A 26200-nucleotide genomic window follows, 5' to 3' on the forward strand; every position below is an offset into this window, starting at 1 on the left:
TCAGGTTCGAAAGACCTGGACAATGCATCAGCCCATTGATTCTTTTCCGCGGGCTGATTCCTCAGATCAAAGTCGAACCAAGTGAAAAAGAGGGCCCAGTGGGCCTGCCAGGCATTGAGACACTGAGCATGTCAAAGATATTCAAGATTCTTATGGTCTGGGAATATTGTGAAGCGAAGTTGTGCGCCCTCTAGCCAAGGGCATCACTCTTCCAGGGCGAGCTTAATAGCAAGGAGTTCACGATCACCTATAGTGTAGATGCACTCTACAGTGCAGAATTTATGGGAAAAGAAGGAGCAAGGGCGTATAGCGCCCTTAGAGGAGTGTTGGCTTAAAACTGCTCCTCCTCTGACAGAGGAGGCATCCACCTCTATGACAAAAGAGCAAGTTGGGTACGGATGTCATAGGCAGGGTCCATGTAGGAAAGCTTCTTTCAAAGCTTTCCTACATGGAGTCCAGTTTCTGGTGTCCGCCCACTTGCGAGTGAGAGCCGTGAGGGATGCAGTGATAACTGAGTAGTTCGCGATAAAATGGCGATAGCAGTTCGCAAATCCTAAAAATCATTGGAGAGCTTGCAGGCCTATTGGCTGGGGCCAATCACGAATGCTTCAGAGTTTACTGGGACCCATTGCAAAAACCACGCTGGGAAACAATGTACCGTAGGAAGGGTCCACTTTCCTTTTCAAACAAGCATTTATCTAGCTTGGTGTACAAGTGGTTGTCCCTTAAGTGTTAGAGCACTAGATGAACGTCCTGGCGATGAGTAGACAAGTCCTTAAAAAAGATAAGGATGTCGTCCAAATAAGCTACTACTTTACTATAGAGGAGGTTCCGGAATATCTCGTTTATCATTCATTGGATCACCGCTGGAGCATTACAAAGGCCGAAGGGCTTGAAGAGATATTCGTAATGCCCAAGTCTGTGTTATGATATCGAGGTGTTTGGTGGATTCTTAGGGCAACAGTGATAGTGACTCCCACGGGGAGGAGCCCCATAGGGAACTGTAGCACCAGGCTAGACTCAGTTGCACAAAAACAGAGAATATATCTTTATTATGCAGCTTGTATGGTTCACCAGAGGTGGCAGTAGAGAGTGAATTAGATAGCAACAGTCTGTCTTCCTCGGCGGAGGAGACCCTTCCCACAATGGTGGTATAAGGCCCCGATGCAGATATCCAATGAGGCGCTGTAGGAGAGACAGACTGGCAGATGTTATTACACACTCCGTTGTAGCTGAGTAGATAGAGTTACCAATAAGTAGTAGAGAGAGGATAGGTAGCAACAGTCTGTGATCCTCGGCAGAGGAGTCCCGTTCCACAATGGTGGTGTAGGGCCTGATGTAGATAGACAACGAGGAGCTGTAGATGAACAGACTGGGAGAAGTAGTACTCACTCTCTGTACCTGATAGGTGGTGTTCCAGCAGGTAGAAGAATTGGTAGCAGGCACCAGGATAGACACAGGCCCTCGAGGGGGGAGTACCTGGATTCAGGATAGGCACCTGGAAAGAAGCAAAGGGCCCCCGAGAAGCGGGTACCAAGTTAGTAGAACCCTGAAGGGTGAAGATAGCTTCCAGCAGCAGCAGAAGTGTCAGAGCAGCTTCAGACCAGAACGAATCCAATCCATTGCTAACTCGGTGAGAGTCAGCAAATGGGCAACCTTTTGTAGTTGGAAGCAGTGACGTCACTCGAGTGGAACGCCCCCGAGGTTCGCGCAAACACTGCTACAAGACATGAGGCGTGCGCACGCGTACCCGCCCTAGGAGGTCTCAGGTCAACATGGCGGGTCGCCACGCCAAAGCCGCTCCAGGGACGCCAGAGGGTGCGGCAAGGAGATGCTACGGACGTCATTCTCCCGAGGCTGGTGGAGAAGGCTGAAATAGAGGTGAGGCATGTCGGGCGAAGCCGTCTGAGACCAACGGACGTAACAGTCTGTTGTTAAACGCGGTCTTCCAGATATCTTCAGAATGGATGCGAATAAGGTTATTCACTCCTCTCAGGTCTAATTTAGTGAATATAGTAGCACTTTGGAGGTGATCAAACAGCTTGTTGATCAGAAGCAGAGGATATTTATCTTTGCGAGTGATGGCATTTAGGCCCCAGTAATCTATACAAGGCTGTAATGATCCATCCTTCTTAGCGACGAAAAAGAAACTCGAACCTGCGGGAGACGTGGAGGATCGAATGAATCCTTTTGCTAAATTTTCTTGGATATATTCCATCATGGCCTTAGTTTCTGGGACGGAAAGCGGGTAAACCCTACCCCTAGGGTGCATAGTCCCTGGCAGGAAATCAATCGGACAGTCAAACTCCCGGTGAGGTGGAAGGACGTCAGCCTTCTGTTTAGAAAATACATCCTCGTAGTCGGCATAAAGTGCTGGAAGGTGACTGTGATCAGCAAAGATGAGGGTGGTTGAACCCTTTTCATACAAGAGTTGTGACAGTAAGCACTCCATTCAGACAATTGCCAGGTAGTCCAGTTGAATTGGGCAAGTGCTGCTGGAGCCAGGGTAGGCCGATAACCACTGGGTGGATGGACTTGTCAAGAAAATAAAATTCAAGTTCTTCCTCATGGAGGGCTCCAATTTTGACCCCAATAGGGGAGGTAATCTAAGTGATTCTCCTGGGCATGGGATCTCCATGATGGAGGTGATGTGTGGCGGAGTTCAATATCTTGGGTGGTAATTCCCAAATAGACAGCGAGGTCCTTCATCAGAAAATTACCGCCGGCTCTGGAATCAACCAGAGCAAGCGCTGGGAAAGAATGAGCGTTCCAGGTCAAAGTAACTGGGAGAGTCAATTGAGAGGCCAGACAACTAACGCCCAAGTTCAAGGCCCCTATAGAATTTAGGCTCAAGAGTTTCCCAGACGAACTGGGCATGAGATAATTGGTGTCCTGTGGCACCGCAGTACATACAGAGATGTGCTTGTCTCCTTCTGAGGCCTTTCTCCGGTGATAGGCATCCTCATGCTAGCTGCATCGGTTCTTCGGACTTGCTTATCGGAGTTCCCTTAGTGATAGGTGTCTCCACAAGCAGAGGAGAACAGGCGCGCACAATTGTAATACGACAAGGGATGCAGAACTCTTGATTGCATTCCTGTAGTCAGTGGTCGATGTGACCGGTAAGGTCAATGAGGCCCTCGAGTGAAGCTGGGAGCTTGCGGGCAGCAAGTTCATCTTTAAGATCAGATGAGAGCTCATTCAGGTAAATGGAACATAGACAGTCCTTCTGCCAACCCAGTTCTGCCGCAAGCGTGCAAAACTCTATGGTGTAGTCATTGAGAGACTGGCATCCCTGCCGGAGGTGTAACAGATCAGAACTGGCAGTGACCTGCTGACCTGAGTCATCAAAGGTCCTTCAGAATACAGAAACAAAGTAGGAAAGCTCTTGTAAAAGGGAGTCTGACTGCTCCCAGACAGGCAGATACAATAAAGCGCGGCCACGCTATCGCGTCTTTTTGACCCGCTTTGGACGCGCGTTTTAGGCGCGTAAGCCGGGCACGCGATTCAGTATCGTCTTTTATGCATTCTTACCGCGTGCCAAAAAAGACGTGCTGCCATTAGCGCCCGCCATATGTATATGGTATGTTAATGATCAGATTAGCTATTCACCTCGATACAGTAATGCGCGCCCAAAGTAGCATGTCTTTAACTAGTATTTTTACTGCATCTTTAACCTCAATATTTACCACCTGTTGTGGCGTTAGTTTGGTGTTGTGCTATGTGACAGTCAGCATCGGACCGGACAGCATCATGGACAACATTTATATATTGGCTTTGGCGATCTTTTTCATTCGGATGAGAACTAGAATAAGAAATGCTCGGCGAGGTAATTGTAGACGGCCGTTTAGAGACAACAGCCAACAGGAGAACTCAGCTGCAAGACCAGAGGAGGTATTTTTGTGTTCTATTTTGTGAGTATCCAAGGGGATTCTGGGCATCTCTGAGGCTCCGCGGGTCGAGCGGAGACATGGACGCCTCTACGGACGCCTCTATGGACGCCGGAGAGAAGGACATGGATGCCTGTATGGACGCGTCTAGAAGTAGGCATCCCTCCCTGAGCTCTGCTTCCAGGGTCCCATACTGAAGTGGCGCTTTTATTGTGGTACATAGCCATATTAATTCTTTTAATGCCTGTACAGTATGTTTAATCTTCTGTTGTTTTTATTTCAGGAGCTGGGTTCTAGCCATCTTTTAAAAGCAACCTGATCCATCCATCAAACCATTCCCCAGCAAGATGCAAACTTACAAATAATAGTGAACCAAATGAAAACTTGTTTGAATTTTTCCTTGTCTTCTCTGCGTTTTTCATGGTTTCATTTTTAATTCTTGAAGTATACTATCAATAAACTGTATGTAATCAATACATTGTGTATATAAACTGTATGTAATCGATAGATAAAATGAATAAAATCAATAAACAAAAAATAAATAAATAAATAAATAAAGTATAAAATCGTTAAACTGTGTCTACCGGTTTTATCATTCATTTATTGCTTTCTTTCCTTTTATTATATATGTTTTGTTATTTTGGCTTCCACGATGCTCCGGGAAGAACGTTGCGGAGACATGGACGCCTATACGGATGCCAGGGGAAGGAAGCCGGAAGGCCTTCCTCCGGCATCTAGAATTAGGCGTCCCTGCTGCTCCGCGGGTCCATCGGACGCCGGGAGAATGACACCGCGGAAGGCCTTCCTCCGACGTCTATAATTAGGCGTCCCTGCTGCTCTGCGGGGCCATCAGATGCCGGAAGAAGGACACTGCGGAAGGTCTTCTTCCGGCTTCTAGAATTAGGCGTCCCTGCCGCTCCGCAGGACGTAGGACTCTTGGACGCAGGACTCTTGCACGTGTAACGCCATCCCCATGTGGCCACACCCGGACGGCCATTTTTTTCTTTGATTATCAGGTCTCTGAAGATGCTGTGTGGAAGGCTGCCTAATTTCACTGAGGGGGTTGTCCGGCTGCTGGCCACGTTAATGGTGAATAAAACGGAAAATGTCATAATGCCTCTGTATCGCTCCATGGTGAGACCGCACCTTGAATATTGTGTACAATTCTGGTCGCCGCATCTCAAAAAAGATATAATTGCGATGGAGAAGGCACAGAGAAGGGCTACCAAAATGATAAAGGGAATGGAACAGCTCCCCTATGAGGAAAGACTAAAGAGGTTAGGACTTTTCAGCTTGGAGAAGAGACGGCTGAGGGGGGATATGATAGAGGTGTTTAAAATCATGAGAGGTCTAGAACGGGTAGATGTGAATTGTTTTTTTACTCTTTCGGATAATAGAAACACTAGGGGGCACTCCATGACGTTAGCATGTGGCACATTTAAAACTAATCGGAGAAAGTTATTTTTCACTCAACGCACAATTAAACTCTGGAATTTGTTGCCAGAGGATGTGGTTAGTGCAGTTAGTATAGCTGCACTAAAAAAGGATTGGATAAGTTCTTGGAGGAGAAGTCCATTACCTGCTATTAATTAAGTTGTCTTAGATAATAACCACCGCTATTACTAGCAACAGTAACATGGAATAGACTTAGTTTTTGGGTACTTGCCAGGTTCTTATGGCCTGGATTGGCCACTGTTGGAAACAGGATGCTGGGCTTGATGGACCTTTGGTCTGACCCAGTATGGCATGTTCTTATGGACGACCACCATCTGTACTTTCGCCCTGGGCGTCCGCGGGACCAGGATTGGGCCGACGAGGCCTGGCGGGTGCTCAGGGCGGAATTCAACACCCAGTCGTCCTTCCCGAGGGAGGTAAGTTCATAGGTCTCTGTTGTAGTTTGCCAAGTTCGGGTTTATGTTGCTTATAAGGAATGACACAGCTTATACTTCTTCGGGAAAAAACAAGTAAAATTAAATTTGGTCATGTTCTTTATTGCTAGGGATCAGAAAAGCTAAACTGAGACTTGTTTGATTAGAATAGCTTTTAGCCTGTAAAGCAAAGTCAAGGTTTTATATTAACTTATCTTTCCTATTTGTGTTTTATTCTCACCAGGTTGAGGCATTGAAAAAGAGGGCAAGAAGGATTAGGTGGGAGGACCCTGGCTACCTGCGGGACCTGCGGGCCCACCGCAGAGCGGAGGAAGGTATGTGCTGTCAGCAATTGAAATGTCATGGTTACCATGCAAGCAGCGAGGTGTTCTGTAATAACGGCTATAAGAAATGTATCATTTCTACCGTTGGATCTTTGCATGGACAGCAGTGAAACTTTCTTATTTCTGTTTTCAGAGACGACGTCAGAATCTTCACGGAGCACAGAATCCGCTATACTGGCTTCCCCGCCACCAGGACAGCAAGGTGAGCCTATAATAGTTTCATCCTTGTAAAAATATATGGATGTTTTATGGCGTGTGGCACGCCGCTCACATTTGAATTTAAAATGTAAAGCTTACAGTAATGCAAGAGGGGATGTCTTGTTTAAAATGGATATAAACATGTTCTTTTTACTACCGTTCTGTATCTTTGCATTCGCGTCAGCAGTTAAGCTTTTGCTTTTTCTCATTTCAGATATATCGGCTAAGGAGGAAGGTGATGTGCTGTTGCCGTTGAGTACACCACCACCCCTCTCTCTGTCCGCTCTCGCCATGGGCGACCCAGCAGAAATGATTTTCCCGCCTCCTGTCTCTCCACCCTCTGTCTCTCCAGCCCCCATCGCTCCAGCCCCCATTTCTCCTGCCCCTCCAGCGCCAATGATTTTCCCACCCCCTGTCTCTCCTGCCTCCATTTCTCCTGCCCCACCAGCCATGGGGGACAAGGACGACATCATTATTGATGTTGTCAACCCGGTCTCTCCAAATCATCCAGGGGGGGCCAGCGCAGCAGCCAGGGAAGTGGCCCCTGCCCTTGAGGCACGCCTGGATGCTGTGCTGTCTCTCCAGGTCCGGGTGTCCCACAGCCTGGATGACCTGGTGGGACTGACCGTGCAGGCGGTGACCATCCTGCACGACCTGCACCATGGCCAGCAGGATATCATCGAGCTCCTGCGCACGATGGCTGGAGCACAATCCTTGCTGGTCATGGCGCAGGCTCCTGCGGGACGGCCACCGTCTGAGCAACATCAATGAATATGATTCTCCTCTTCCCCCATGGCGTGGTCCCTTCCCTTCACTTTCCCATCCCATATGTAAATATATAAATATATATATATATATATATATATAAATGTTAAAAAAAATATTTTGCAATAGTTATGCATAATATAGAAAACTGTTTTTGTAATAGTTCGAAAATATATTTGTTTTGAATTTGAATATTGACTGAGTATGCTTAATTGACATTTTTTGGAATAGTTTTTACATGAAATGAGGGGTGGGATGACACATTAAAATGATACGTCAGGTAATGGACCAAACAAACTTTTATTTAAAAAATTTAAGGCAGGTTAATGGAACGAAAGGCCGAGGCGACATCTCGAATGGTGTTGATCAATTCTGTCATCATTTCTCTAATCAAAATCGTTTGAGAAGCCATCCCAGCATTGATGTCAGCTCGCATCAACCTCATTTCCTGGAGCATCTGTTCATTGTGTTCATCCTGTAGAGAGGTGATTCCACTCAAACTGCTCGCTTAGCCCGTAGTTTCCCCATGCCCCCCTATACAAAAATTGTATATAATTTTCAAACCTTTTGTAAATAGTTAAAATAGTTAAAAAATATATATATTTATCTTTGAGTTAAAAAATTGGTACGAGTTTCATTTCAACAATTTATTGCATTAAACTTATGTGGCGATAAACTGTGGCGATAAACTTCTGTGGCGATAATCAAGAACAGAATGACCGCCAAGGATGAGGAGCACATGCAGAGCATACAGACGGAATACAAAGGGAAAATCAACCAAACAGAAGAGGAGCACATGGAATACAAAGGGAAAATCAACCAAACAGGAGCACATGCAGAGCTTACAGATGGAATACAAAGGCAAAATCAACCAAACAGAAGAGGAGCACATGCAGAGCATACAGACGGAATACAAAGGGAAAATCACCCAAACAGAAGAGTGCACATGCAGAGCATAACAGATGGAACACAAAGGAAGAATCAACCAAACAGAAGAGGAGCACATGGAATAAAAAGGGAAAATCACCCAAACAGAAGAGGAGCACATGCAGAGCTTACAGATGTCCATAAAGGCAGCGGGGCCTTTCAGTCATGGACGTCCGGAAAAAGGCAGGAACGTCCATCAACGTCCATGAATGGAAGCCCCGACCTTGGATGTCCGGCTGGGTGCCCAAGGCAGCTGCCATGGATGTTGGAAGGCAGCGGGGCCTCCCCTCCAATCATGGACGCCCGGAAAGAAGCGGGAACGTCCGTGAACGGAAGCTACGACCTTGGACGTACGGCCGGGCGCTGAAGGCAGCTGCCATGGACGTTGGAAGGCAGTGGGGGCCTCCAATCATGGACGCCGGGCCCGGAAAGAGGCAGGAACATCCATAAACGGAAGCCCCGACCTTGGATGTCCGGGCAGGTGCACAAGGCAGCGGCCATGGATGTTGGAAGGCAGCATTCCCGTCTAGGCCCCGACCTTCATAGACACCCGGACGTCCTTGCTCGTCCTTAAGCGCCCGGACGTGGAAGGTTGGGGGTCTCCTCCGATCAAGGACGTCCGGATGCACAGGGCAGCGGCCCCCGTGTCCATGCGGGGTCTGTAGAAAAGAACCATCTACTTACCTGCTGGAATGACATTTGAAATGACAGGTATGGCGCCAGCGCACCCTGGATACCATATAGGCGCTGTATACCGCTCTATACAGTAAAATGGATTGTGAACGCCTACCGCTTCATAGGCGCATTTTGGACGCTCCTTTACCGCCGCTTGGATTTGCGTCTAATTTGAATACTGAATCGAGTGGCTTGCGAACCAAAATGTGGGCGCCCGGCACTGCCACACTTTTTTTTACGTGTTGGTACTGTATCGGCCTGAGAGTGGTGAGGCCCCTGCCAACGCCTTGCCTTCTAACTGTGAAAGAATGAACTTGACCTTGGTAGCATCATCTTGGAACACAGTTAGCTGAAGAGCAAACTGTATTTAATACTGATTGAAGAAACCCCTACACAACTTCGGGTCACCATTGAAGCGTGGAGGAGCGGTTATCGAAACTGAAGCCTTGACTGGAATTGCTGGAGAAGTCAAACCGGACACAGCTGGAGTGGGGCTTTGTCCGGCCATTAAGTCGCTCAATGGAAGCTGCTAGCGACTCAAGGAACCACTGCTACTCCTGAATCTTGAGGGCCAATCCCGGGACGACCTGGACGGCGGGAGCCTCCACTGGGTCCATGGCCTTGGCAACCTGTTGCGGAGGTGGACATTTGGCCCGATGTGGTATTGGTGCCACATGTGGGGGAAATCCCCACAGGTCCCTAGCACCAAGAGGCGAGGCTGGATGGGAAGCAGAGGCCAGCTGGAGCTTCGCCAATACCAGCCCTCATTCTCTGCAGGTTGAGCCCTTGGGTGCCGGGGCAGGCTGGACTTAGGTGGGCTTCCATGTGGATGATCCCGTAAGGATGGCCTGAGGGTGACACACTGGATAGCAGCAGTGGGAACACTGAGAGGAGAGGATCACCTTGCTGGTGGCTGAAAGGAATCAGTAAGTTTTTGCTTGGGACATTGTCTTTTTTTAAAAGTATTAGGGCAAAGTTAACTATTTGGGAATATTATTTAGTGTGTTTGTGTGTTTGTGCTTTTAATAGTCAGAAAGGCAGTGAATAAACAAGTTAGACTGTTTGTATTTTTAAATAGTCAGTCAATAAGGTAACTAGTAAGCAGTAGGTAGTGTGTTTATTTTTAAAAGTCTGCAGAACTGGTACCTATTCTATTAATTGTCTATTAATTCGACATGTGTGTTGCTGTGCGTTCCTGCGGTTTCCAGCATCTCGCGAGAGGCTTCCCTTTCGCGCCTTTTTTCCTTTTAAATGGCTGTCATTGTTATAGGGCGCTTGCGCTCCTGTGTCTAACTTTAAAGGTATGTACTTGTCATGTTACATTTGTATCTTTTGCAGCCTACTTGTTCCATTCCTGATATATATTGTTTTATTGTAGATTATAATATGCTGTGGTCCCTCCTGATGCAGTTCACACGAAACACGGACCGTGTCGGGGGACATGTATTTAGAAACTTTCTTTGTTTACCAGAAGGAGTTGCCGTATTGAATGAACTATGAGAATTCAGATACATAATAAATACACTTTTGAATTTCGAATGGAACTTTATTTTCTTTCCTGCACCTGTTCATTTGAAGACTTCAATTACCCCAATATTGACTGGATAAATGTATCATCGGGACATGCTAGAGAGATAATGTTCCTGGATGAAATAAATGATAGCTTTATGGACCAATTGGTTCAGGAACCAACGAGAGAGGGAGCAATTTTAGATCTAATTCTCAGTGGAGAACAGGACCTGGTGAGAGAGGTAACGGTGTTGGGGCCGCTTGGCAATAGTGATCATAATATGATCAAATTTGATTTAATGACTGGAAGAGGAACAGTGTGCAAATCCAAGGCTCTCGTGCTAAACTTTCAAAAGGGAAACTTTGATAAAATGAGAAAAATTGTTTGGGGTGGGTGGAGGAGGGGAGGGGGTATGGGGTTGGCATTATGATAGTACTTTTGATTGTTCCTTTGATATGTTTTTTGATACGTGGGAGTACATTGACTCTGTTGTTTTGCACTGTATTTCCTCTCTACTCCATGTACTAGTGGTTGTTCTTCATGTTCTATCATGGACTTATTATTGCGTTACATTCTGTATATGTACTATCTTTCATTCAATAAAAATTATAAATTGAAAAAAAAAAAAAAAAAAAAAGAGAAAAATTGTTAGAAAAAAACTGAAAGGAGCTGCTACAAAAGAAAAAAATGTCCAAGAGGCGTGGTCATTGTTAAAAAATACCATTCTAGAAGCACAGCCCAGATGTATTCCACACATTAAGAAAGGTGGAAAGAAGGCAAAACGATTACCGGCATGGTTAAAAGGGGAGGTGAAAGAAGCTATTTTAGCCAAAAGATCTTCATTCAAAAATTGGAAGAAGGATCCAACAGAAGAAAATAGGATAAAGCATAAACATTGGCAAGTTAAATGTAAGACAATGATAAGACAGGCTAAGAGAGAATTTGAAAAGAAGTTGGCTGTAGAGGCAAAAACTCACAGTAAAAACTTTTTTAAATATATCCGAAGCAGAAAGCCTGTGAGGGAGTCAGTTGGACCTTTAGATAATTGAGGGGTTAAAAGGGCACTTAGAGAAGATAAGGCCATCGCAGAAAGATTAAATGATTTGTTTGCTTCGGTGTTTACTGAAGAGGATGTTGGGGAGGTACCCGTAATGGAGAAGGTTTTCATGGGTAATGATTCAGATGGACTGAATCAAATCATGATGAATAGAAGATGTGGTAGACCTGATTGACAAACTGAAGAGTAGTAAATCTCCTGGACCGGATGGTATACACCCCAGAGTTCTGAAGGAAATAAAAAAATGAAATTTCAGACCTATTAGTAAAAATTTCTAACCTATCATTAAAATCATCCATTGTACTTGAAGACTGGAGGATAGCAAATGTAACCCCAATATTTATAAAGGGCTCCAGGGGTGATCCGGGAAACTACAGACCAATGCCAGGAAAAATAGTGGAAAGTGTTCTAAACATCAAAATCACAGAACATATAGAAAGGCATGGTTTAATGGAACAAAGTCAGCATGGCTTTCCCAAAGCAAGTCTTGCCTCACAAATCTGCTTCACTTTTTTGAAGGAGTTAATAAACATGTGGATAAAGGTGAACCGGTAGATGTAGTATACTTGGATTTTCAGAAGGCGTTTGACAAAGTTCCTCATGAGAGGCTTCTAGCAAAAGTAAAAAGTCATGGGATAGGTGGCGATGTCCTTTCGTGGATTGCAAACTGGCTAAAAGACAGGAAACAGAGAGTAGGATTAAATGGACAATTTTCTCAGTGGAAGGGAGTGGACAGTGGAGTGCCTCAGGGATCTGTATTGGGACCCTTACTTTTCAATATATTTATAGATCTGGAAAGAAATACGACGAGTGAGATAATCAAATTTGCAGATGACACAAAATTGTTCAGAGTAGTTAAATCACAAGCAGATTGTGATAAATTGCAGGAAGACCTTGTGAGACTGGAAAATTGGGCATCCAAATGACAGATGAAATTTAATGTGGATAAGTGCAAGGTGATGCATATAGGGAAAAATAACCCATGCTATAATTACACAATGTTGGTTTCTATATTAGGTGCTACAACTCAAAAAAGAGATCTAGGCTTCATAGTGGATAACACATTGAAATCGTCAGTTCAGTGTGCTGCGGCAGTTAAAAAAGCAAACAGAATGTTGGGAATTATTAGAAAGGGAATTGTGAACAAAACAGAAAATATCATAATGCCTCTGTATCGCTCAATGGTAAGACCGCACCTTGAATATTGTGTACAATTCTGGTCGCCGCATCTCAAAAAAGATATAATTGCAATGGAGAAGGTACAGAGAAGGGCTACCAAAATGATAAGGGGAATGGAACAGCTCCCCTATGAGGAAAGTCTAAAGAGGTTAGGACTTTTCTGCTTGGAGAAGAGACGGCTGAGGGGGGATATGATAGAGATGTTTAAAATCATGAGGGGTCTAGAACGGGTAGATGTGAATCGGTTATTTACTCTTTCGGATAATAGAAAGACTAGGGTCACTCCATGAAGTTAGCATGGGGCACATTTAAAACTAATCGTAGAAAGTTCTTTTTGACTCAGTGCACAATTAAACTCTGGAATTTGTTGCCAGAGGATGTGGTTAGTGCAGTTATTATAGCTATGTTTAAAAAAAGATTGGATAAATTCTTGGAGGAGAAGTCCATTACCTGCTATTAAGTTCACTTAGGGGTAGATTTTCAGACGAGCGCGAACAGCCTACTTTTGTTTGCGCTCCAGGCGCAAACAAAAGTACGCTGGATTTTAGTAGATACGCGCGTAGTCGCGCGTATCTACTAAAATCCTGGATCGGCGCGCGCAAGGCTATCGATTTTGTATAGCCTGCGCGCGCCGAGCCGCGCTGCCTCCCCCCGTTCCCTCCAAGGCCGCTCCGAAATCGGAGCGGCCTTGGAGGGAACTTTCCTTTGCCCTCCCCTCACCTTCCCCTCCCTTCCCCTACCTAACCCACCCGCCCGGCCCTGTCTACACCCCCCCCTTACCTTTGTCGGGGGATTTACGCCTCCCGGAGGGAGACGTAAATCCCCGCGCGCCAGCGGGCCTGCTGCGCGCCGGGCCGCGACCTGGGGGCGGGTACGGAGGGCGCGGCCACGCCCCCGGGCCGTAGCCACGCCCCGTACCCGCCCCCAAAACGCTGCCGACACGCCCCCGGAACGCCGCGACGCCCGGGCCCGCCCCCCGACACGCCCCCGACACGCCCCCCTCCGAGAACCCCGGGACTTACGCGAGTCCCGGGGCTCTGCGCGCGCCGGGAGGCCTATGTAAAATAGGCTTCCCGGCGCGCAGGGCCCTGCTCGCCTAAATCCGCCCGGTTTTGGGCGGATTTAGGCGAGCAGGGCTCTGAAAATCTACCCCTTAGAGAATAGCCACTGCCATTAGCAATGGTAACATGGAATAGACTTAGTTTTGGGGTACTTGCCAGGTTCTTATGGCCTGGATTGGCCACTGTTGGAAACAGGATGCTGGGCTTGATGGACCCTTGGTCTGACCCAGTATGGCATTTTCTTATGTTCGAAAGAGTCCAACTGCAGAAGACAGCTGGCAAGAATGAGAGGCAGAGCCAGAAGGCTGGCAGTAGGCAGCTTGTCGCGGAGAGGAGTCCAGACAGGAAATTGGAACCTGCATCAGGCGCAGGTCAGGTCCAGGCAAAGAATGAGAGGTGGGCGACAAGGCACATGGTCGAGTCCAGGCAGTGGGTCAGAACCGAGGAATCCACCGAAAGGGAAATGGAGGCAGGAACTGGTATTGGAACTGAGGCATGATCAGGAACTGGAACTGAAGCAGGACCAGGAACTGGAACGGAGGCAGCATCAGGAACCGGAACTGAGGCAGGATCAGCAATGCAGGCAACACAGAGCACAGCCAGAGCTTGCCTTATGTAGGAGGGGTTGTAGATGTCATCAGAAGGAGCCACGGGTGGCTTTCCCGCCACAGTCCCTTTAAATACAGAAGTGTTGCACGTGCGCGCATCTAAGACAGGCCAGAGAGAAGGAGGTGGCGGCGTCTAGCCACGTGGCGGGGGAGAGGCCTAGCCGGGGCCGGAGGGACTCCCTGCCATGAGGAGTGCCCCTGGAGGTGAGAGAGCAGAACAGGAACCACTGCCCGCTACCACCAAAGGAGAAGGGGCCAGCCTGGAGAGCTGGCATTGAGGATGAGTGAATCCGGCCATGGGCTTGCCGCGGCCGGGGAGTGAAACAGGTATTTATCATAAGCCTCTGTTTTGAGCAGGCACCTGAACCTTAGATTGGAACACTTCGACCTATTTTCTAGATCTTCTAGCTTTCTGGCCATATCCTTGTTAACTTTTTGTAGTTCAGACAGACATTTTTTTTTAGTTGCATCACTTGTGTGGCCTGTTTCTCCCATGCTGGTCTCCACATTCTCTACTCTCCAGACGTAGTCTAGCAGCTCTGACTGGCGCTTTATCACCGTCAGTGGTTTGCGGTAACATTTACAGTATGAGATTCAGTCTCGCTCCCTCCGCCCCCTTTCCACTTCCAACTTTCCCCACTCCCGACTCACCAATAATCTTGTTCCCTCTATCCTCACACACACCCCTTCCCAACCCTTCAGCAGTCTCGCTCCCTCGGTCCCCTTTCCCCAACATATAAAAGACAGTTGGAACCCATATGCATACCTGGGAACTTTTGATTTCCAGTGACCCTGAGATTACCGTGAATTGGGGGGGAGGGGTGGAGGAAGGTAGGGGTAAGGGACCGGATGTGTACAAACTTACTCTCATACACACACACATTAACACTCATATGTTCACAATCACTTTCCACACACACACGCTCATTCTTACATGCTCTCATTCCTCATTCTCTGACACATTCTCACATGCTCACTTACAGCTTTACTCCTCTCATTTTCCCACATACACACCCCTCTCAAATACATACCCGCTCACTCAATTCTTTCCCTCTTCCACACATACACATAAGCCAACACACCCTTACACAAATATTCATTCACACTTTCACTTCTCTTCCTCCTACACAAAGACACACACACTCTCACAGTCATGTTCTTTCCCCTCCCCTTGATATACTACCTCCCCCATGCACACACCCATGCACATATATACACACACACACACACATGCCCCCCTCACATCTATATACAAACACACATGCACAAATACCCCCCCTCACTGACTAGCTCTCCCCACCCTAAACTCACCAGTAGGCGCAACCTCCTCCCGGGGTTGATAGGAAGACTCCTCCTTCCAGCCATTAGCAGCAGCAGCATCTTCTACTGCTGCTTCTGCTATTAGCCTCCTCCTTTCTTACTGTTCCCACAGGCCAATAGAGGCCTCCTCCCTTCCTACCTGCCAGCATTAGTCTGCAGGCTCAGGAAGAAGAAAGGAGGCCTCTGGTCACAGGACAGGGAAAAGGAAGGAGGCAATAGATCCATGTAGGCCAATCAAAGGCCTTCTAAGCTGGCTGCTTCACTAGCCAAGAAACAGCAGGATATCTGGAGATTACAGCTGTTGGCCTGGAGACCCAGGAATTCCATTAGAAATCTGGAGTCTCTGGATCAAATCCGGAGAGTTCCCAAGTATACCCATATGGCATTAGGCATTTTATAAAACACATTGGGGCGGATTTTCAGAGCCCTGCTCGCGTAAATCCGCCCAAAACCGGGCGGATTTACGCGAGCAGGGCCCTGCGCGCCGGGAAGCCTATTTTACATAGGCCTCCCGGCGCGCGCAGAGCCCCGGGACTCGCGTACGTCCCGGGGTTCTCGGAGGGGGGCGTGTCGGGGGGCGGGGCCGGAGCTCGCGGCGTTGCGGGGGCGTGTCGGCAGCGTTTTGGGGGCGGGTATGGGGCGTGGCTACGGCCCGGGGGCGTGGCCGCGCCCTCCGTACCCGCCCCCAGGTCGCGGCCCGGCGCGCAGCAGGCCCGCTGGCGCGCGGGGATTTACGTCTCCCTCCGGGAGGCGTAAATCCCCCGACAAAGGTAAGGGGGGGGTGTAGACAGGGCCGGGTGGGTGGGTTAGGTAGGGGAAGGGAGGGTAAGGTGAGGGGAGGGCAAAGGAAAGTTCCCTCCGAGGCCGCTCCGATTTCGGAGCGGCCTTGGAGGGAACGGGGGGAGGCAGCGCGGCTCGGCGCGCGCAGGCTATACAAAATCGATAGCCTTGCGCGCGCCGATCCAGGATTTTAGTGGATACGCGCGGCTCCGCGCGTATCTACTAAAATCCAGCGTACTTTTGCTTGAGTCTGATGCGCAAGCAAAAGTAGGCTGATCGCGCTTCTTTTAAAATCTACCCCATTGGGTGTGGGCTTGGCCCTCAGAATGCCATGAATTATAGTAAACCTTCCCTACTGAAACAGTGCTAACTGCCAGTACTCAAACAGTAAAAACCTTACGTATAAAAAGGCAACAATACAAATATTACATCAGACCCTAAAACACCAATAAGCCACCTATTAGGTTAATAGAACAAGCCAAGCTGCCTAAAAATACCTGCAAAAAAAAAAAAAAAAAATTGTACAAGAGTTTGAAAACTACATAGGTCCCTTCTTCAGATGTCAGATCAGAGATATTCACATCTAAAGATGAGTTTTATACCTTCTGAATAGCTCACATACAGTATTTTAGGATAATACTTACATAGCTCCAATAATGCTACCACAGCCTACCACGAATTAGAGTCATAGCCAGGCTATTTCGCACCTATGGCCAAGTGAAAGAGTGTGCCCTCACCCTAACACAACATACAACACCATGAGCTGTGGCTTTGAGTTTTCTTTTGAACCAGCAGTTTCCTCCTGCTCCTTTGAGCTTCCAGGTCAGTCGGAACCAGTACACAGATCATGGCACCATCAGCCTTCATTCATAACTACCGAGGATCTTTTTTCCCCCTTATTTTACTGCATACAGAGGCTGGCTTGTTGCAGTTTCCAGTTGAGTTTTTGTCTGCATGTTTCTATTTGCACTATATGGTCTCTTTATTCAATATTTGGTGAGAGTTTGTCTGTGTTCTGCATGTGTGAACAAGGGAAGGTGGTCTGTTAACGTGTAGTTTCAGTGTAGGAATCTATAGCAGCCTGTCTTGTTCTGTTTTCCTAATAGGAGGTGTATTTGTGTTTTAGGGCCTGGTGTAATATTTACAGTGTTATCTTTTCATAGGTTGGTTGTTACCGTTTGAGTGCACTGAGGGCCAAGACTATACCGAACACATGCCCAATTTTCCAGTCTCACAAGGTCCTCCTGCAATTTATCACAATCTGCTTGTGATTTAACTACTCTGAACAATTTTGTGTCATTTGCAAATTTGATTATCTCACTCGTCGTATTTCTTTCCAGATCATCTATAAATATATTGAAAAGTAAGGGTCCCAATACAGATCCCTGAGGCACTCCGTCCACTCCCTTCCACTGAGAAAATTGTCCATTTAATCCTACTCTCTGTTTCCTGTCTTTTAGCCATAAATATATTGAAAATGTAATTTTCAATATATTTATGGCTAAATGACAGTACAGATCCTTGAGAACATCGCCACCTATCCCATGACTTTTTACTTTTCTTAGACGCCTCTCATGAGGAACTTTGTCAAATGCCTTCTGAAAATCCAAATACACAAATCTACCGGTTTACCTATATCTACATGTTTATTAACCCCTTCAAAAAGTGAAACAGATTTGTGAGGCAAGACTTGCCTTGGGTAAAGCCATGCTGACTTTGTTCCATTAAATCATGTCTTTCCATATGTTCTGTGATTTTGATCTTTAGAACACTTTCCACTATTTTTCCTGGCACTGAAATCAGGCTAACAGATCTTTAATTTCCTGGATTGCCCCTGGAGCTCTTTTTAAATATTGGGGTTAAATTAGCCACCCTCCAGTCTTCAGGTACAATGGATGATTTTAATGATAAGTTACAAATTTTAACTAATAGATCTGAAATTTAATTTTTTACTTCCTTCAGAACCCTGGGGTGTATACCATCCGGTCCAGGTGATTTACTACTCTTCAGTTTGTCAATCAGGCCTACCACATCTTCTAGGTTCACCGTGATTTGGTTCAGTCCATCTGAATCATTACCCATGAAAACCTTTCTGGAACGGGTATCTCCCCAACATCCTCTCAGTAAACACTGAAGCAAAGAAATCGTTTAATCTTTCCATGATGGCCTTACCTTCTCTAAGTGCCCCTTTAACCCCTCGATCATCCAACTGACTCCCTCGCAGGCTTTCTGCTTCGGATATATTTTTTAAAAGTTTTTACTGTGAGTTTTTGTCTCTACGGCCAACTTCTTTTCAAATTCTCTCTTAGCCTGTCTTATCAATGTCTTAGATTTAAGTTGCCAGTGCTTATGCTTTAACCTATTTTCTTCTGTTGGATCCTTCTTCCAATTTTTGAATGAAGATCTTTTGGCTACAATAGCCTCTATCACCTCACTTTTTAACCATGCCAGTAATCGTTTTGCCTTCCTTCCACCTTTCTTAATGTGTGGAAAACATCTAGACTGTGCTTCTAGGATGGCATTTTTTAACAATGTCCATGCCTCTTGCACACTTTTTACCTTTGTAGCTGCTCCTTTCAGTTTTTTTCCATTTTCTCATTTTTTCTCATTTATCAAAGTTTCCCTTTTGAAAGTTTAGCATTAGAGCCCTGGATTTACTTACTGTCACCCTTCCAGTCATTAATTCAAATTTGCTCATATTATGATCACTATTGCCAAGCAGCCCCACCACCGTTACCTCTCTCACCAAATCCTGTGCTCCACTAAGAATTAGATCTTAAATTGCTCCCTCTCTCATTGGTTCCTGAACCAATTGCTCCATAAAAATGTCATTTATTCCATCCAGGAACTTTATCTCTATAGCATGTCCTGATGTTACATTTAGCCAGTCAATATCATGAATGTTGGTATGGGAAAAAAAAGAGATAAATAAATAAAGAAATATTGGAGTAATTGATATCTCCCATTATTACTGCACTGCCAATTTGGTTAGATTCCCTAATTTCTCTTAGCATTTCAGTATCCGTTTTGCCATCTTGGTCAGGTGGACAGAGGTATACTCCTATCACTATACTTTTCTTCAACACACAAGGGATTTCTACCCATAAAGATTCAATTGTGCATTTAGTCTCATGCAGGATGTTTATCCTGTTGGACTCTATGTCATCCCGGACATAAAGCGCCACACCGCCTCCAGGGTGCTCCTCTCTGTCATTGCGATATAATTTGTACCCCGGTATAGCACTGCCCATTGGTTGTCCTCCTTCCACCATGTCTCTGAGATGCCAATTAAGTCTATGTCATCATTCACTGCTATACATTCTAATTCTCCCATCTTACTTCTTAGACATCTGCCTTTAGCATGCAAACATTTCAAAGTGTGTTTTTTTTGTTTGTATTTTCATTCTGCTTTTTAATTGATAGTGATAAATTGGAATCTTTTAGTTTAGGTGAGTTTTTAATTACAGGCACTTGGATTGCTTTTCTTTTTATTGGAACCTCACTGTTGGGATGGCCTAATTTTAATGCGTCATTAGTATCCTTGAAGATACCTCCCTCCGAATCATGTGCTGCTGAGTGACTGTCAGCGTTCCCCTTTGTTCTAGTTTAAAAGCTGCTCTATCTCCTTTTTAAAGGTTAGCACCAGCAGCTTGGTTCCACCCTGGTTAAGGTGGAGTCCATCCCTTCGGAAAAGACTTCCCCTTCCCCAAAAGGATCCCCAGTTCCTTACAAAACTGAATTCCTTTTCCTTGCACCATCGTCTCATCCACGCATTGAGATTCCAGAGCTCTGCCTGCCTCTGGGGACCTGCGCATGGAACAGGGAGCATTTCAGAGAATGCTATCCTGGAGATTCTGGATTTCAGCTTTCTAAGAGTCTAAATTTGGCTTCCAGAACCTCCCTCTCACATTTTCCTATGTCTTGGTGCCTATATGTACCAAGACAGCCGGCTCCTCCCTAGCACTGTCTAAAATCCTATCTAAGTGTTGCATGAGGTCCGCCACCTTCGCACCAGGTAGGCATGTTATCAGACAATCCTCACGTCCATCAGCCACCCAGCTGTGTACATTCCTAATTATTGAATCTCCAACTATGACTGCTGACCTAACCCTTCCCTCCTGAGCAATAGCCCTGGGAGACACATCCTCGGTGCGAGAGGACAATGCGCCACCTGGAGAGAAGGTCCTCGGTACAGGATCCTTTCCTGCTGCACCAGGTTGATGCTCTGATCACGAGACTTTCTTCCTCCAAGGCAGCACCAGGGCTGCCAGTCTAAAGTTGGAATTTGGCAACTATGTCCCTGAAGGTCTCATCCAGGTCTGCCACTCTAGTCTCCAGAGGTCAGACTCATTCTCTGAGAGACAGGAGCTCTCTGCATTGGATGCACATGTACAACTTCTCGCCGGCAGGTAAAAATCATACATGTGACACTTGATGCAAAAGACTGAGAAGCTCCCCTCTTGTTGCTGGACTGCTGCCTTCTTCTCAAAATTGTTCAAGTCCTAGTTAAATTTTAGATTGCTATGGGAGTAGGAATGTGTCTAATTATATTTAAGAGAACAACCGTCAAATTGATAAAATATTGCTGGTCTTTTAGAGCACCATCTTAGTAATACATAAACTGATTGTAATTGTACATATTTTCAATTGTATATAGTTCATTTATTTATTTTTTTCTCAATCTTTACTGCCTCTCCGATCCCCTCCCTCTCCCCCCTTCTTTTCCCCCCCCCCCCCCCCCGTCTTACTGTATTATTGTTTTATTGTTTTTTTGTAATTTTCCTCCTTTAAGTTCACTGTAAACCGGCATGATGTGCTTCACGAATGTCGGTAAATAAAAGTTAATAAAGAAATAAATAAATAATTAGGGTTCTTTAAATGTATTAGTGTATTCACTATCTATATCTGGTAGTGGCCTTCAAGGGGATGATCAACCTCTCAGTAAGGTGTGGGGAATTCGTGAAGTTATAGGGCTGATTTCTTTTTTTTGTGTGTGAAAGTGGCAGCTGCCTATAAATTAAAGGATGAGCTACTGGTGGGTGGGAGAGGGGTGGGAGAGTTGGGAAACAAACACACTAACCTATTAGCTGCTTTACTATTTAAAAAACAAACATTAACTTCTGTTTATAAACTGTCTTACTGACTATTTAAAAAACAAACACACTAATATACCCTAATAGTTTATTTCTCCCCAATACTTTCAAAAGGGAAACTTTGATAAAATGAGAAAAATTGTTAGAAAAAAACTGAAAGGAGCAGCTACAAAAGTAAAAAATGTCCAAGAGGCGTGGTCATTGTTAAAAAATACCATTCTAGAAGCACAGTCCAGATGTATTCCACACATTAAGAAAGGTGGAAAGAAGGCAAAACGATTACCGGCATGGTTAAAAGGGGAGGTGAAAGAAGCTATTTTAGCCAAAAGATCTTCATTCAAAAATTGGAAGAAGGATCCAACAGAAGAAAATAGGATAAAGCATAAACATTGGCAAGTTAAATGTAAGACATTGATAAGACAGGCTAAGAGAGGAATTTGAAAAGAAGTTGGCTTGTAGAGGCAAAAACTCACAGTAAAAACTTTTTAAAATATATCCAAAGCAGGAAGCCTGTGAGGGAGTCAGTTGGACCGCTAGATGATCGAGGGGTTAAAGGGGCACTTAGAGAAGATAAGGCCATCACGGTAAGATTAAATGATTTCTTTGCTTCGATGTTTACTGAAGAGGATGTTGGGGAGGGTACCCATACTGGAGAAGGTGGTTTTCATGGGTAATGATTCAGATGGACTGAATCAAATCACGGTGAACCTAGAAGATGTGGTAGGCCTGATTGACAAACTGAAGAGTAGTAAATCACCTGGACCGGATGGTATACACCCCAGAGTTCTGAAGGAACTAAAAAATGAAATTTCAGACCTATTAGTAAAAATTTGTAACTTATCATTAAAATCATCCATTGTACCTGAAGACTGGAGGATAGCAAATGTAACCCCAATATTTAAAAAGGGCTCCAGGGGCGATCCGGGAAACTACAGACCGGTTAGCCTGACTTCAGTGCCAGGAAAAATAGTGGAAAGTGTTATAAACATCAAAATCACAGAACATATAGAAAGACATGGTTTAATGGAACAAAGTCAGCATGGCTTTACCCAGGGCAAGTCTTGCCTCACAAATCTGCTTCACTTTTTGAAGGAGTTAATAAACATGTGGATAAAGGTGAACCGGTAGATATAGTATACTTGGATTTTCAGAAGGCGTTTGACAAAGTTCCTCATGAGAGGCTTCTAGGAAAAGTAAAAAGTTCATGGGATAGGTGGCGATGTCCTTTCGTGGATTGCAAACTGGCTAAAAGACAGGAAACAGAGAGTAGGATTAAATGGGCAATTTTCTCAGTGGAAGGGAGTGGACAGTGGAGTACCTCAGGGTTCTGTGTTGGGACCCTTACTATTCAATATATTTATAAATGATCTGGAAAGAAATACGAAGAGTGAGATAATCAAATTTGCAGATGACACAAAATTGTGCAGAGTAGTTAAATCACAAGCAGATTGTGATAAATTGCAGGAAGACCTTGTGAGACTGGAAAATTGGGCATCCAAATGGCAGATGAAATTTAATGTGGATAAGTGCAAGGTGATGCATATAGGGAAAAATAACCCATGCTATAATTACACGATGTTGGGTTCCATATTAGGTGCTACAACCCAAGAAAGAGATCTAGGTGTCATAGTGGATAACACATTGAAATCGTCGGTTCAGTGTGCTGCGGCAGTCAAAAAAGCAAACAGAATGTTGGGAATTATTAGAAAAGGAATAATGAATAAAACGGAAAATGTCATAATGCCTCTGTATCGCTCCATGGTGAGACCGCACCTTGAATACTGTGTACAATTCTGGTCGCCGCATCTCAAAAAAGATATAATTGCGATGGAGAAGGTACAGAGAAGGGCTACCAAAATGATAAGGGGAATGGAACAACTCCCCTATGAGGAAAGACTAAAGAGGTTAGGACTTTTCAGCTTGGAGAAGAGACGACTGAGGGGGGATATGATAGAGGTGTTTAAAATCATGAGAGGTCTAGAACGGGTAGATGTGAATCGGTTATTTACTCTTTCGGATAGTAGAAGGACTAGGGGACACTCCATGAAGTTAGCATGGGGCACATTTAAAACTAATCGGAGAAAGTTCTTTTTTACTCAACGCACAATTAAACTCTGGAATTTGTTGCCAGAGAATGTGGTTCGTGCAGTTAGTATAGCTGTGTTTAAAAAAGGATTGGATAAGTTCTTGGAGGAGAAGTCCATTACCTGCTATTAAGTTCACTTAGAGAATAGCCACTGCCATTAGCAATGGTTACATGGAATAGACTTAGTTTTTGGGTACTTGCCAGGTTCTTATGGCCTGGATTGGCCACTGTTGGAAACAGGATGCTGGGCTTGATGGACCCTTGGTCTGACCCAGTATGGCATTTTCTTATGTTCTTAAAAAATTCCCAAGCAGAACTTACTGATTCCTTTCAGCCACCAGCAAGGTGATCCTCTCCTCTCAGTGCTCCCACTGATGCTGCTCTTCCACGTTGGCACAAATGATACTGTTTGTAACAAAAATATCAGATCAAAAGTGACTTTCTAGCTGCAGGAGAGCGTGTAAAGCAGATAGGTAAACATGTAGTATTCTCCTCCATCCTCCTAGTCAAGGATAAAGGCCCAAATAAGGAAGCTCACATTCTGGGGATAAATGAATGGCTCTGTAGATGATGTTGACAAGAGTGTTTTGGCTTCCTTAGATCATGGGATAATATTTCAAGGATTGTTGAGCAGGGATGGGGTCCACCTGTTGAAGAAGGGGCACAGCGTCTTTTAACACAGAATGGTAAACCTATTGAGAGTTTTAAACTAGAATCATCTAGGATGGGTGAACAAAACCCCAAAGTGAGCAAAACATTAAATATGTATAAATGGGGGAAATGGGAAAAAACAGCAAAATTTGGAAAGCCATAAGAACATAAGAAATTGCCATGCTGGGTCAGACCAAGGGTCCATCAAGCTCCGCATCCTGTTTCCAACAGAGGCCAAACCAGGCCACAAGAACTTGGCAATTACCCAAACACTAAGAAGATTCCATGCTACTGATGCAATTAATAGTAGCGGCTACTCCCTAAGTAAACTTGATTAATAGCCATTAATGGACTTCTCCTCCAAGAACTTATCTAAACCTTTTTTGAACCCAGCTACACTAACTGCACTAACCACATCCTCTGGCAACAAATTCCAGAGCTTATTGTACGTTGAGTGAAAAAGAATTTTCTCCGATTAATCTTAAATGTGCTACTTTCTAACTTCATGGAATGCCCCCTAGTACTTCCATTATTTGAAAGTGTAAATAACCAATTCACATCTACCCGTTCTAGACCTTTCATGATTTTAAACAGCTCTATCATATCCCCCCCTCAGCCGTCTCTTCTCCAAGCTGATAAGTCCTAACCTCTTTAGTCTTTCCTCATAGGGGAGCTGTTCCATTCCCCTTATCATTTTGGTAGCCCTTCTCCATCAGAATTATATCTTTTTTTGAGATGCGGCGACCAGAATTGTACACAGTATTCAAGGTGTGGTCTCACCAAGGAGCGATACAGAGGCATTATGACATTTTCCATTTTATTCACCATTCCCTTTCTTATTTATTTATTTATTTATTTATTTATAGGCTTTTCTTTGCCGACATTCGTAAGGCACATCATGCCAGCTTACATTGAACTGAAAAGGAGGAAAATACAATGAACAGAATAACAGAAAAACTAATAATTCCCAACATTCTGTTTGCTTTTTTGACTGCCACAGCACACTGAACCGATGATTTCAATGTGTTAGCCCTTCTACAAGAGACTCATCTCACATATGGAGAGCACCTTAAATTGTGTAGAGGATGGGTGGGGGATGTCTACTATGCTTCAGGCTCTTCAAAAGCACCTGGGGTGGCGATTCTGTTTAACAAACAATTGCCTTTTCAGGTTGTGTCCGAGATTAAGGATCCTCAGGGGCGTTTTCTCCTCTTAGTCACTCAGATCTATAACCACAGAATAGTGCTCTGTAATGTGTATGCCCCTAATAATTTTAACCCTCAATTCTTCCGGGCTCTCCAATGTATGCGCCTTTCTTATTTGGAAGATTTTATTGTTTTGGACGGTGACTTTAATGCTATCCGAGATTTAGATTTAGATAAACCCAAAGCCACCACTAGGGATGCGGGGGCGAGCTCCATCCGAAACTCTTCCTACCTTTTTAATACACTCTCCCTCCATAAGCCCTTTGCACCTTGCCTGGTTGGCAGTAATTAAAAAATTGAGGATACCTCGACAGTGCGCATACCTATTGCCTATTCAAGGAAATGTAGATTTTAGTCCTGACTCCCAGGTGGCAGTCTTTCGCCAATGGAAGACTTTAGGTATTACCCATTTGGGTCACTTACTTGGTGAAGATGGGCAGCTTCTCCCGTTTTCGGAGTTGCAGGCAATATGCCGACTGGGACAGATATTCTGCTATTTACAGATCCGACATTATGTCCAGTCCTTGCCCAGGGAGTCATGCTCTTCTGAAATTTTTCTTTCTCTAGACAAACTTTTTCGCTTTAATAACCAAGAGTCTCCCTCGCTGTCCTACTACTATAAACAATTTAGGGGCCTAGCTCGACGAGAGCCATATGCCATACTGGTAGATCATTGGAATGGAGATGGGGTGTTTGTAATTACAATACCAATCATTCGAGCATGCTTTCGGTGTCTATCCCAACTCACGATGAATATGTACTATCGTGAAATGCAATTCAAGTTTTTATGATGCGCCTATATATCTCCGCAAATTGCTTATCGGTCTGGCCTGTCTACGTCAGCCCTATGTGGCAAATGTCATAAGGTACCTGGTACCTTGTCTCACTTTTTTTGGGCGTACCCAGCGATTCGTTGATTCTGGGGTCGTGTAGATTCTTATCTTATGACATTATTGGAGATTTCTATTCCCATTACCCCCCTACTT

General features: G+C 45.1%; 2 protein-coding genes across 5 annotated transcripts in view; one reads left to right on the forward strand and one right to left on the reverse strand.

Moving 5' to 3' along the window:
• The window catches only part of LOC115092470 (adhesion G protein-coupled receptor B1-like), a 34594-nt gene extending 27003 nt beyond the window's left edge, over positions 1 to 7591 (forward strand). The window contains exons 3-5 of the mRNA XM_029603310.1: positions 6000 to 6090; positions 6233 to 6301; positions 6512 to 7591. Of these exons, the coding sequence (XP_029459170.1) occupies positions 6000 to 6090; positions 6233 to 6301; positions 6512 to 7068 (717 nt within the window). The 3' untranslated portion in view covers positions 7069 to 7591. The remainder of the gene's footprint in view (positions 1 to 5999; positions 6091 to 6232; positions 6302 to 6511) is intronic.
• The window catches only part of CLDN10 (claudin 10), a 259036-nt gene that overhangs the window by 199773 nt on the left and 33063 nt on the right, over positions 1 to 26200 (reverse strand). The gene's annotated exons all lie outside the window — the stretch shown is intronic.

The sequence above is a fragment of the Rhinatrema bivittatum genome, chromosome 5, assembly GCF_901001135.1.
Source record: "Rhinatrema bivittatum chromosome 5, aRhiBiv1.1, whole genome shotgun sequence".
NCBI lineage: Eukaryota > Metazoa > Chordata > Amphibia > Gymnophiona > Rhinatrematidae > Rhinatrema > Rhinatrema bivittatum.